Source organism: Cavia porcellus, unplaced genomic scaffold (assembly GCF_034190915.1).
Source record: "Cavia porcellus strain 051 isolate PalLab524CR breed Dunkin Hartley unplaced genomic scaffold, mCavPor4.1 scaffold_1, whole genome shotgun sequence".
Taxonomy (NCBI): Eukaryota; Metazoa; Chordata; class Mammalia; order Rodentia; family Caviidae; genus Cavia; species Cavia porcellus.
Genome location: NW_026947484.1, coordinates 197,660,724 through 197,673,511, shown reverse-complemented (window position 1 = coordinate 197,673,511; position 12,788 = coordinate 197,660,724). Strand labels below are relative to the sequence as shown.

The following is a 12,788-nucleotide window of genomic DNA, read 5'->3' as shown; positions in this document are numbered from 1 at the left end:
GTGGGCAGGTGGGCCAGTTTGATTTTGAAATGGTCAGAAGCCATTGGGGGACAAGTACAGGGAACGCAGTGTGTGAGAAGAGGAAGATTTCCTTGTGTGGTTAAATGACCTTCCCAAGAAGGGTGCAAAATCCCTCAAACTGAGCCATGCACCTGATTTTCCAAGCCATAAGGTATAGAGTTTTCCAAGGTATAAGACATAAGGCTTTCAAGGGGAGTGTTTGGAAAAGATCAGCCTTTTGCATATGCTTATTGTGTTAAAGATCATTATCTTTTTCTTTTTTTTTTTTTTTTTTTTTTGCCTTTTTCCTTTTTATCGGTACCGGGGATCGAACTCACGACTGCTTGCTTGCAAGGCAGGCGCTTATGCCGCTAAGCTAAATCCCCAGCCCCAATCATTCTCTTATTTTATGTGAAAAAGAATACCATGGAAAAATTCTTCAGTGAACTCATGAACTCTTTATGGTTTTCTTGGGATTAGGGGAAGAACAGTTCATCTTCTGGGCCTAACTGAAGTAAATAACACAAGTGGTCAGAAGTAGTTGTGGTGGATTAGGAAGGTGGCCCAGGGAGTTTTATGTGACCAACTATCTTTCTCCTTGCCTGTCCTAACAGAGCAGTCAATATGCATTTATGAACTGTAATTGAGTGATGATGTATAGTATATGGAAAGGACACAATATCGTGAATCAGGACAAGTAGGACTTAAAAGGGCTGGCAGAATGACCTGGGACAAGCCTCCTTGCTTCTCTGAGCCTTAGTTCCTCTACCTTCAAAACGGGTATTTAGCACTGGCCCATTGCAAGACCTGACAGTGTTGTGATGCTGGTGATGTCCATCATGTAGAGGTAAGGATTGCATTGGAGCTAGAGATAATATGTTGATGGACAGAGGCCAAAGGCAGAAGCTGGGCTGTACCGCACTGTGGGCCACAGCCACATGGAATTATTGTTTTTATTTTTATTTTAAAGAGATTAAGATAAAACAGGACATAACAAAACAGATCAGAACAGAACAATGTAAGCAACACAGTGTTTTACCACAAGACGACCCATAATTAACAGTAACTACCATAATATCTCTTTCTTTGAAATAGTTTAGCATAATTTCATATACAATAGTATCAAACATAACAAAATAATATACAGCCATTTAAAAGAATGAAAATATTACAGGGCATTCAGAACCAAATAACAGATAATGAACAATGGCTACTATATTATTTCATTTTCCATAGAAAATTTGTTTATACTATCATACATAATAAAACCCAGTAAGATACAATATGATAGAACCAATGGAAGCAGAAGAACAAAAGTATGGTAGGACTTCAAAGTAAGATGATATTAAATCATCCCTGGCTATTATAATGTTTTGTTTTCTTCAAAATAGCTGTTCATACCATTACAAATAGTAAAATCAAATAAACCAGGATAAAACCATTCCATCTAATGAATGCAGTCATTATAAGACTTCAAAGCAACATAATGGGGAATCATGATTACCATAAACTCTTATGTACTCTTACCATTTCTTACACTAGGGAGACTATATGGTATTTATACATGTGTGTTTGATTCATTTTGCTTATGAGTATGGTCTCAAGTTGTGTCCATTTATTTATAAATATCTCAATGTGATCATTCTTTATAACTGAGTAGTACTCCATTGTATAAAAATACCACAACTTTTTTGCTCATTCCTCAGTTGATGGACACTTAGGTTGTTTCCAAGATCTGGCGATTACAAATTATGCTGCTATAAACATGGGTGCACATATAACACTGTGGTATGATGTTTTCATTTCTTCTGGGAATATTCCTAGGGTGGAATAGCTGGGTTGAATGGGACTTCCAATCCCAGCTTTTTGAGAAATCTCCAGACTGACCTCCACAGTGGTTGCACCAGTTTACACTTCCACCAACAGTGCAGGAGAGTTCCTTTTTCCCCACAGCCTCTCCAGCATTTGTTATTGGTAGTTTTCTTGATCCTGGCCATTCTTTTTGGAGTGAGATGGCCAACTGGAATTACCTACTGCTCCCACAGTCATGAGGTGGCCCGTTCTTTGGCCTGGTGTATGACCAGATTGGTGAGTAGGGATGATGGTCCAGGGAAGAAAGCACTGACCATTCTTGTGACCCTACAGTGCTCCTCTCTCTTCCTATAAGTCCCCTATCCTCTGATGACCTAACTTCCTCCCACTAGGCCCCTCCTCTTAAATGTTCCACATCTTCCAAAATCCTGAGTAGAGGACCAGGCCTTTAATACATGGGCCTTTTGGGACTTCCAAGTCCAAACTGTAGCAGATCCTAAAATGTGTCCTCACTTGAGACAGTGCCTCTGGCCCAGTCTGAAAAATCTTCCTGCAGGTTCTTCCACAGAGGCCCCAAACCCTGGGACATGGATTCTTAAAACACACCTTCATGGCCCAACTAGCATAAGGATTTTTTTTTTCTGGCTTTCATCCTGACTAAATCATTAGCTTTAAGTGTCAGCACCCATGTTCATAACGTGGTATTAAGAATATCTATGTTTTTAGTGGGTAAAAATAAATGAAGTGCTGATGTCTGATAATGACTTGTAAAATGCCTCTTCCCTCTGTCCTAAATGCTGCTGCCTCCTCCTGCTTCTCAGCTCTATTTCATTATTTATTGCTGTGCATATCTGTAGCATGCTTGTCCCACAGAATGCCAGGCATAGCTGGATAAAGTGTATCATAAAAGACTTGAATGAAAGATAAGAAAAACTGTTTCTAAATGCTTATTAGCATAAAATGCAGTAATTTACCCATCTCTGAAATACAGAGTGTTTCCTATGTGTTAGACTATATTTTTAGGAGGGGCCTGGGAACATTTATTCCTGTTTGAGACAGCTGAATGGTCAGTTTACCTGAGCTCACACAACAACATAACTGAAAATAAAGTGCCAATCCTCGCAAAAGCAAATTTGGGATATGGCACATGCTCCCAGATCACTCCAGGTCCTTAGAAAATGGTAGAATGTTCTTTACATGTCAGAGAGTGACCACTGTAAGAGAGCATGGCATGGCAGCAAAGGTTGAAATTCTTTTTCCAAATCATGATTATTATTATTTTTTGTTTTTTATATCTAAGGTCTAACATTTTTTTAAAAATTTTTTTTTGTCTTTTTCCTTTTTATCGGTACCGGGGATCAAACTCACGAATGCCTGCTTGCAAGGCAGGTGCTTATGCCGCTGAGCTAAATCCCCAGCCCTATCATTATTATTTTTGTGATTGTACATTAGTCTTATGGAATAGAAGGTTTTTATTTTGTCATATTTGTTCATGCATGAACATACTTTGTTCATTTCTGGCTCCTATTACCTCTTCTTTTTCTCCCTCTGCTTCTTTCCTAATAGTCTCTGTTCTATTTTTTATGTTATTTTATTTTAAAAATTTCACCTGGAAAATACAGTGTTAAGTGAAATAAATCAGATACACAAGCTTAAATACCATATGGGATCACTCATTTGAGTAAGAAAAAGTGCAGATAAAGACCAAAGTAAAGGATTTATAGAAGGAAGCAGGCAGAGAGGTCTTTTATAAGTGAGAAGGTGTCCAGGAGACTGAGGGTGTGGGGATGGTGAGGGGAAAAGGGGAAATAAAAATACTTAAAATGTGTAATGTACAAATATCAAATATCCACATTGAATGCAAACATTATAGGTCATAAGTGTGAACTAAAATAATAAGGAAAATGGAGGGAATATAGAATGGAGGGAAAGATGTAGGTAGAGAGGGCATGGGAATAAAACAGAATCAAGATGTGTTATGCACATTTACCTACTCCTCAAGACTTATGTACACTTCATGTACTGCAAACATGTACTAATAAAATAAAAATTTAAAAATAAGACTATGTAGCAATTTAAAAAAAAAACTAACTCAGATTCAATGTATAAGAAAACAAACATATCTTGAGAGTCAGGTTTATTTTTCTAAGCATGTTCTGCAGTGGCATTTATTTTCTTGTCAGTATTGTGATTTCATTGTTCTTTATGAATCTATGATGTTGCACTATAAATATATCTATATGTAGTATATATTACATATGTGTATGTAAGCTATATACTCACAGTGATCATTCATCATTTGATGGGCACCTAGTCTTGTTCCATTGCTTGGCTAGTTTGGTTCTTTTCTTTCTTTCTCTGAAGTTTATTGGTATAATTTAGATATACATACTAACATTCATCATAAGGAATTTGTATCTGTATATGATAAATCTTGATTAAAGGTTGAGATTTTGTCCCCTAAGAATTGAGTCTTATTTATGAGCTCCAGTTTCATTATTGGTGAAACTGGATCATTGTATCTGTTTCTGGTGCTATGCATGGGAACAAAGTAAGAGTCTGCAAGGATGTTCTTCATGGTAGGTGCTCATAAATAATAATTATTGTTGTAATTTTTGATGCTACCAGAAAACAAAGGACCAGAATCTTAGTTGTCAGTGGGTGATGCAGTCTGTCCTTGGTGGGGTCTAACCTTCTGGAGTCACCAGCCAAGATCCTTTATCCAGCGAAAAGGGCTCAGAGTATCCCCTGTGCTTCCTGATTCCAGAGGCTATAGATGACAGGATTCATGGAATAACTTAGGTGCAAACGACAGTGATCACACAGCCCTGCTCTGGCTCATGTTAGGGTATGAGGTGAAAGTAGACTGATGACTGTCCCATAGAGAGCCCTACCACAGCCAGGTAGGAGCCATAGGTGGATACAGACCAGAGCATTCTGGAGGTAGAGGGCAGCTGAAGCATAGTAACAGTGACGACCCTGTCGGAGGTGAGAATGAGCAAGAAAGGACTGACCACCACTGCAGCACCCATGGTGAAGATGAGTAACTGGATACAGTGTGTGTCAGAACATGAGAATTAAGAGAGGCTGGTGGGCCCAGAATAAGTGGGACACTTGGTGGGAGGCACAGAAAGAACAGGTGAGCCATGAACAGGATGTTTAAGAGGAAGTGGACAAGGTATACTAGCTAAGCCATCCTCACTAGGGCCATGCACATTGGCATAGTGGAGGAGGTATTGGATAGGGAGGAAGTTGTCATAAACCATAGTAGTTAGGAGACATTTATAGGCAATATATATTTATAGACATTTATAGTACATTCAGGGCAAGGAAGTAGTGCGTTTGGGTCAGGCAGCCTACCCAAAGTAGTGCGTTTGGGTTAGCAGAGATATACAGTGGCCATAGGCCAACAAGTTGGCCAGCATCCTGGGCACAATGACAGAGGTAAAGCAGAGATTATCAATGGACAGATGCGCCAGCAGGAAGTGCACAGGTACATGAAGGGCTGAACTGGCCTGAACAATGAGAACATTACCCAGGATTTTCACCATATGCATTACCAACAATAGCACAAAGAGAGGCCATAGCTGACCTAGACATGTCACTTCCAATAGGAAGAATGGGGCTCCCTCTGCAGAATTGTCGGCAGCATCCATGTTGAAGTGGTTATTTGCCTAGAACTTTAGGGGATCCTTTTTATGATCCTTTTTATGTCCTCTCTCCAGTGTCTAAGGAAAAGGAAGGGATGCACTACTCAAGCCTTACGGGATGGGAAGAAACCACTGGAGTCAGGCAGCCCTGGCTGTATGCATAGATGTGATGGTGGTCAAGTCATTTCATCTCCTGGAGCACTTTTCCCTTTCTGAGCTTTAGTGTACCAGTCTGTAAAATATGGGAGGTAAATTAGATGATCCTCAAGGCCACTTCCAACTTTTTGTTATTTTGTGACTTTAAGCAAAAATATAATAAAAGATATCACATAGAATGTAGACCAGGGAAGAAGGAAAATATTAAAGAAAAGAAAGCACCAATTCAGGAAGGTCTGACAATTTATTTCAGAAAGGGTGAAAAGAAAGCAGCAGCAGCAACAAGAACCACAAAACACAAGATAGAGGAGAGGAACATATCAGAGAAATACTGGAACACAATTCCAAGTCAGAAGGCTAAATATGTTTATATTTAAATGAATACAAACCTACAACGCCTAGACACAAAAAATGCAATGTTAAAACCTCAATAATAAAGAGATGACAATACCTCCCAAGGGTAAGGGATACAATGAATTAATGGTATTAGATAATCAGCCAGCCACCAAATGTTTCGTCATCATACAAAGTCTACCAATATCTATAAATCTCAAAAAAAAAAAAAAAAGACTTTGACCTTAGAACTCTAAACTAAGCCAAAATATTAATCAAGTATAAGGAATCAGATTTGTTAAAAAAAGTGAAAGACTCTGAAAGAATTCCTATATCCTTGGAAAACTTACCCATGAAATTAAACACTCACTGAGTACCAGAAATGCATACCCATTATTAAGAAATTTATGTGAATCTGCAACATGCAGAGACTTAACTTAGGGACACAGGCAATTTGTTTCAATATCATATTTTTGGGTCTAAATCTTATTGCAGAAATCTTGGGAATCTTCCAAGAGAGGGTCTTCAAAGGGAGGAACCTGAGGACACAGGCTTATTGAAAACTATGTCGAGACTACCCCTAATGGGAATGACCTAATTTACGTCTTTCCCTATTTAAAAAGAATAAGAAAACCAAATGTAAGACTTTTATATCCCACTATCATCCTCTTTTCTCCCCTTGGTTAAACAGATCCTTCTGGACTTGGACTCCTAAGCATCTTTTCTCAAATTCTCAATTGCGTCCTGCCTTCCAAAAGTGGAAGAGGGTGACTGAGTAGAATGGAGGGGAAACCTGTCTATAAAGTCACTTTTGAGAATTAGCCTGTTGTGATCTGTGTTTAAATTGTGTCCAATAAACATTCAATTATACTGAGCTGTTTGCAGAAACATTTGCCTATAGTTGTGAACACACATGCTAATGTGTACCCTCAAGCTGGCTTTGGTGGTGAACATCTTTAACTCCAGCCTTCAGGAAGCTGAGGTGGGAGGATTTCCATGAATTGGATGCCAGCCTGTGCTACGTAGTGAGTTCAAGACCAGCCTGAACTACATAGCAGGACTCTGTGTCAAACAAAACAAGCAGGCAAACAAACAAAGAAATCCATATGCAACCGTTAGCAGGTCTCTACAAGAACATAGGCATGCTCCATCACATACACATGTAGGAATAACAAGATCCAAAGATCTAGATCATCTTACGAATAAACACATGGCCAAATGCAATTGCATAATAGTGCTCAGAGGATGGCGACAATTCACATACGAGGACAGCAGGTAGGTACCATCACATACAGCTAACATGCCAATCAGGCACATCCATGTGATACATAACTGGCTACTCTATGTGATCCTCTACCAGTTGTCTGTTCATGTGCACCCAGTTACAGCAAACACCCTCACTGATCACACAATGACATCCTTGTGCACTATTTCAAGGTCCTACAGCTTGCACTTTCATGCATATGACTACACTCACATAGGCCTATCATAGATCACAGCCTAGAGGTGCCAACCTAGAGGGTCATATCCACCTTTACAGAACAGTACAGTGTTGGCAATGGACAATCACAGCCTCACAAACAGCACATGCTCTTATACTCACACATGGAAATCATGTACACAGTCACAAACAGGAAGCGAGAGTTATACACTTTGAAACCTGGACCCTTGTCCCCAGATGTACCCTCTGCCCTCCCCACACCATGGGCAAGAATAGTGCCAGGGTCCAGGTCTGGCTTGCCAGGTGTGGGGAAGTCTGAGGAGTGAGTGATTTGCCACATTTACAGGGTTTGGGGCCTTGGAAACACCTTAACTTCTCCTCAAAGGCAAAAATTCCTATGTCTTGAGCTTTATCTCTGAATGAGCTCTGAGGCTCCTTCTCCTCTCTCTTTAGGCCTGACTTGATGTGTGCGTAGGATGGTTGGTTCCACCTCCAACTTGAGGGACATTGTGCATGATGAAGCTGCTGCTCCTCCTTATTTTGTGAAGGCAAGAGAAATGGTTCAGGTTGACCTCTGGACTCCAAGAAGGGTGGCCAAGGACCTCAGGGCGTAAAGCAGTAACTTTAAGGCTAGGTGTCCTGCCTCCACTGCGGTGGTTGCTTCTTATAGGAAATAATAGGAACTGTGCCTTTGGAACTCTGTGTGTGTGTGTGTGTGTGTGTGTGTGTGTGTGTAGGTGAAATTGTGTGTTCAGGATTATTTCCTGGACATCCATGTGTGTCCAGGAGTTTGAGTGTGAGTGTGTAGCTGCTCCTGTGTCCATGGGAACGGTCATGCCTGTGAAATGAAAGTCTTTCTTGGTGTATGAATATTTCCAGTAGGTGAATGAAGCTTTGTTGTAGTCAGGGGTTTGCAAAGAGAACAATTACATACAGGACACATAATTTAGAGTATTATTTATAATGATTGCCCAAGGAGTCAAATACAAAAAAAGTGCAGGAAATCTGTCCACAACATTAAAGACCTAGAAAATCCAGCTGAGGACCTGGATCCCATGGCAATAACCTGCAGGAGTTCAGCTAAAAACCTAGAGCCCATGACAAGAACGTACACAAATCTATTTCATGGCTTTGTGCTGGGTAGGCTCAAAGGTCAGTGGTGGAAGCTAGAAAGTCTATGCCAGCTGGGTGAAGGGTCTGTGCCAGCAGGCTGAGGGATCTGCACTGGAGCCAAGAAGTGACACTCAAAATAAGAACCAGGACTCCCCCCAAAAGTACCACAGCCATCCTCAGTGACAATGAGGTCCCGAGCTCCTCTGATGATAACAGCTGAATTCATATCAGGGGAGCCAGCATGATGAGCCCCTCCAGAAAAACCAACAGCTCCAAACAACAGCAACACTTAGGAGAACCCACAATGCTACCGTTTCTCTCTCTGTCTCCCTTTTATGCTGGCAACGGTCCTCAGGTGGGCCATCCATGCTCAGCACCATGCCGATTCAGTTCAGCTGGTGTTTAAGTTGACCACCGGTTACCAATCCACTATAGTGAATGTGCATTTCTTTGTGCATTTGTGATATGAGGTAATTATACCTACATGTAGCATTCCAGGTGGGAATGGTTTTGCATGACACAGTATTTTGAACATATGAACTTATAGTGGTTCTCCATTGTTTACTGAAGAAAGTCCAAAGTCCTTACCTAATATCCAGGGCACGAGATGTCCTTCTCTTTCCCAGAGAACTTCCCCCGCTTCTTTTCCAACACACCCTATCCAAGTCACTTAAATTGTTCTTGCTAGCATATTATGCATACCTGGGCTTATTTTGTCTCCATGCCTTTGTGCACACTTGTTCCTGCCCCAGCAGAATGCCCTTTCCTTCAGTGCCCAGCCTTGGTGCTGGGCCCAACTCCTTTAGTGGAGCAATGCTCCAAACAAGTACCTCAGCCTTGCTGGCCCCAAACCTGCTGCTATCCTCACACCTGTCTTCCTAAGTGGTGGGGAAGGAAAGGGAAATACTTTATCAGAATTGGATGAGCTCTGAGGGGTATGTTGCTTTAGGCTCTTCCTTTGTTCCCCAGAATGGGCTGTATTATTGCCTCCCAGTTCTTTACCTTTCTCTCATGTTTGTTTTCTTATTAAACAGGCTCAGCATAACAGGCTCTGCAAGTTCCTGTTTCCTGTAGTTGATTTCTCAAGATGCTCACTACTTCATCAGGAAAAATAGGGTGACCAACCATTGTGGTCTGCCCAGGACTGAATGTGATCTTTGGATGTGGGACTTTGAGTTTAACACTGGGAAGGTTCTGAAAAAACAGGGATAAGTTGATCATTCTTTCAGGAAATCTATGAAGTTCTATAGATTTGAGGAGATTAAGCCTGGGATTTCCAAGAAAGGTATAGTTATGAAAGGGAGGGTTCTGATGTCTTCTTGAACAGAAGTATAAAGAGGTGAGGTTAGACCTTGATGGGACCCAAGGCTCCATTGGGAGCCTTTTAAATTTTTTGGTTTTTGGGTACTGGGAATTAAACTCATGACCTCATGCTTGCCAGGCAGGTGCTGTGCCACTTTGAAATCCCCAGCCCCTCATCGGAAGCCTCTAAATGGTCAAGATGAAGCATTGTTTGAGTCCCACACCTCATCACCTACATCCTCTCTTCTGCCTTAAAAAAGGAACTGAGAAAGGAATCAGGCAGGAGCTGACGTTCTGTGTTCCACTCTTTGGAAGCTCCAGCCCCACAACTCCCAGATTGCACTCCTGTCTTGTTCCTGCATGGTGAGAGTTCCTAAGCAGGCATAGTGCCCTGGGCCTGCCCATGTGAAACTGAATCAAGCAGACAAAAGAGATCTATAATTGTGAACTCTGGGTGAATGCAGGTTCCAAGAGCACTGGAGCCCACTGTAACCCAAGCAAGACTTGGAGTACTTCAGTTAGTTGCCTAAGAGGTCAGGGTTATGGCAATGTGTTTTCTAACCCCAATCTTTCTTCTGAATTGTAGTACAAACAGTCTGGCTATTCACCCAACCATATGCTAATCTGAGCATGCGCATAACTCCAATTGAAATTTAACTAAATCTACCAGTAACTGGTAGATTAAACTGGTAGATTAAACTAGTAGATTAAAACCCTAATTTTAGGTTTTAAGAAATATTAATCACTACCTATAACTCTAATCTTAAAGTAACCTCACATGTCAGTTTGATACCTAAAATCTTCCTGTGCCTAACTTATCTAGTGTTACCAGCCTAACTATAACAACTTAAAATTATCATAGCCTTTAACCACATATCAACATAACTTATATCTAATATGAACTCAACTCTAATTCACATTTAATCTACGATGCAAATGAAACTAGAATACCAATCTTCATTAGCCCTAACATTAACCCTAAAATATTTTTAACAAGTCTCAAGTTTATACAAACTGACTCCAAAATTTACCTCAAATCTACTGCTAATTAGAAATCAATCCAAATCATATTATTTGCATAATTTTGATTAAATCCTAAATTGCCTCATTGCTTCGTAATTCTACTTAAACCCCAGCCCCACCATTCCTACTCTTTGCCGTAACTTGAATGCTACTCCTAACCCTATTGTAATCATCATAGTTCAGACCGGTTCCACATCTCCAGTGCATGCCTGGAGTAGTCTAATTCTGACCAAATTCAAACCCAGCCTCTGGAATTCTAGGAATGAGCTTAGGTGTGTTCTGGTGCTTCGTATCACTTTCGTGAAGCTACAAGGGTAGTATGTTTGCCTTGTCAGGGTCCCTCCTGCTCCTACCAGAGTGGTTTCTGAAGATGCTGTCCTGTAGTTGAGGAGACCAAAGGGTATCATACTCACTGGCCATGAAGAAACTTCAAAGGGCAGGAATGTAGGAATGCTAGGAGCCTACTCCATGGCTCTTGCTTGGTGTTTCTGGGTATTAGTCTCTTATAAGCTCAGCTGATAAACACCCTCTATGTTACCTCACTTGGTAACGTCTAGGAACTTTCATGTTTGGACTAACGAATTGGAGACAGATCCATGGCAGATCTGGTTTTTGTCCTGGCTCTAGGTCTAGCCCTAGAATTTCTCTAGGTTCTCACCTTCCTTTTGCTTTCCTTTCTCCACTTTGTGGTCCCTTAGACAACAAGAGATATGCAAGTCTCTTCATCCACAGTGATGGAACAGAGAGAGCATCCTTATCTTTGCACAGTTAGACCTACCCCGCCTCCTGGGTCCAATCGCCAGCTCCTTGCCCAGGACAGCAGAATCGTCTCCAGGTCCGCCTCAATGCATTCTTGACCTCCTGGTTGCGGAGGCTGTAGATGAGAGGGTTGAGAGCCGGAATCACCAGTGTATAGAACACAGATGCCATCTTGTCAGTATCCAAGGCGTAGCTGGAGCTGGGGCGCAGGTACATGAAGATGAGTGTTCCATATAGCATGGCCACAGCTGTGAGGTGGGAGCCACACGTAGAGGCTGCCCGCTGACGGGCCTCAGCAGAGCGCATGCGGATCACAGCCCCAGCGATGAAACCATAAGACACAGCAATGGCCGACACTGTGGCTGTCTGGATGAAGCCACAGATGGCAAAGAGGAGGAGCTCATTGAGACTGGTATCATTGCATGAGATGGCCAGCAGTGGAGGGATATCACAGAAGAAGCTGTTGATCTCCAATGAGTGGCAGAAGCTCAGATGGAAGGTGAAAGTTGTGTGGACAAAGGCACTCACTGCCCCACCCAGGCCTGATGCTCCCAGCAAAGCCAGACACAGACCCCTTGACATGACCGTTGTATAGAGAAGAGGGTTTCCGATGGCCACGTAGCGGTCATAGGCCATGGCTGCCAGCAGGCAACACTCTGCATCTGCCAATCCTGCAAAGATAAACATCTGGAGGGCACAGGCCGTGTAAGAGATGGTGGAACGGGGCTGCAGCAAGCCCAGCAGCATCTTGGGGTTGATGGCCGAGGAATAGCAGGCATCCAGCAGGGAGAGGCTGGCCAGGAAGAAGTACATGGGAGTGTGGAGCCGGGCGTCCACATGGATCAGCAGCACCATGCCCATGTTTCCCAGCAGGCTCACCAGGTAGATGGGAAGGAAGACCAGGAAGAGGGTCACACGCAGGTCCCAGCGGTTTGTGATGCCCAGGAGGATGAATTCAGCAGGGGCAGCCCTGGCCCAAGTGAAGTTCTCTGGGTTCATCCTGCTGCAAAGAGACTGACGAAAGGCAAAGCAAGAGGGAGATGAGAGAAAGGCCATGGCCCCCAAGGAGTAGGGAGGAGAAAGCACTGAGACCTGGGAGTCACGCAGATTTGAATTTCAGCTCTAACTGCAACAAAATTGCTGAGTGACCTTGGACAAGTACCATGATCTCTATTTCCAGTGCTGAGATGTCACTGTGA

At 42.2% G+C, this 12,788-nt stretch overlaps 1 protein-coding gene and 1 pseudogene across 1 annotated transcript; both read right to left on the bottom strand.

Annotated features, from left to right (window-relative positions):
• Window positions 1-4,655: 4,655 nt before the first annotated feature.
• LOC111757085 (olfactory receptor 1K1-like) lies at window positions 4,656-5,519 on the bottom strand (annotated as a pseudogene).
• Window positions 5,520-11,604: 6,085 nt separating this feature from the next.
• On the bottom strand, window positions 11,605-12,588 carry LOC100731565 (olfactory receptor 5C1). The gene has a single exon (XM_003470641.3). It carries the CDS (start codon window positions 12,586-12,588, stop codon window positions 11,605-11,607), a length of 984 nt encoding a protein of 327 aa, XP_003470689.2.
• Window positions 12,589-12,788: the final 200 nt, after the last annotated feature.

Bases quoted from the DNA above. Each gene is read 5' to 3' on its own strand.
- LOC100731565 (XM_003470641.3), bottom strand. From the start codon at position 12,588: ATGAACCCAGAGAACTTCACTTGGGCCAGGGCTGCCCCTGCTGAATTC.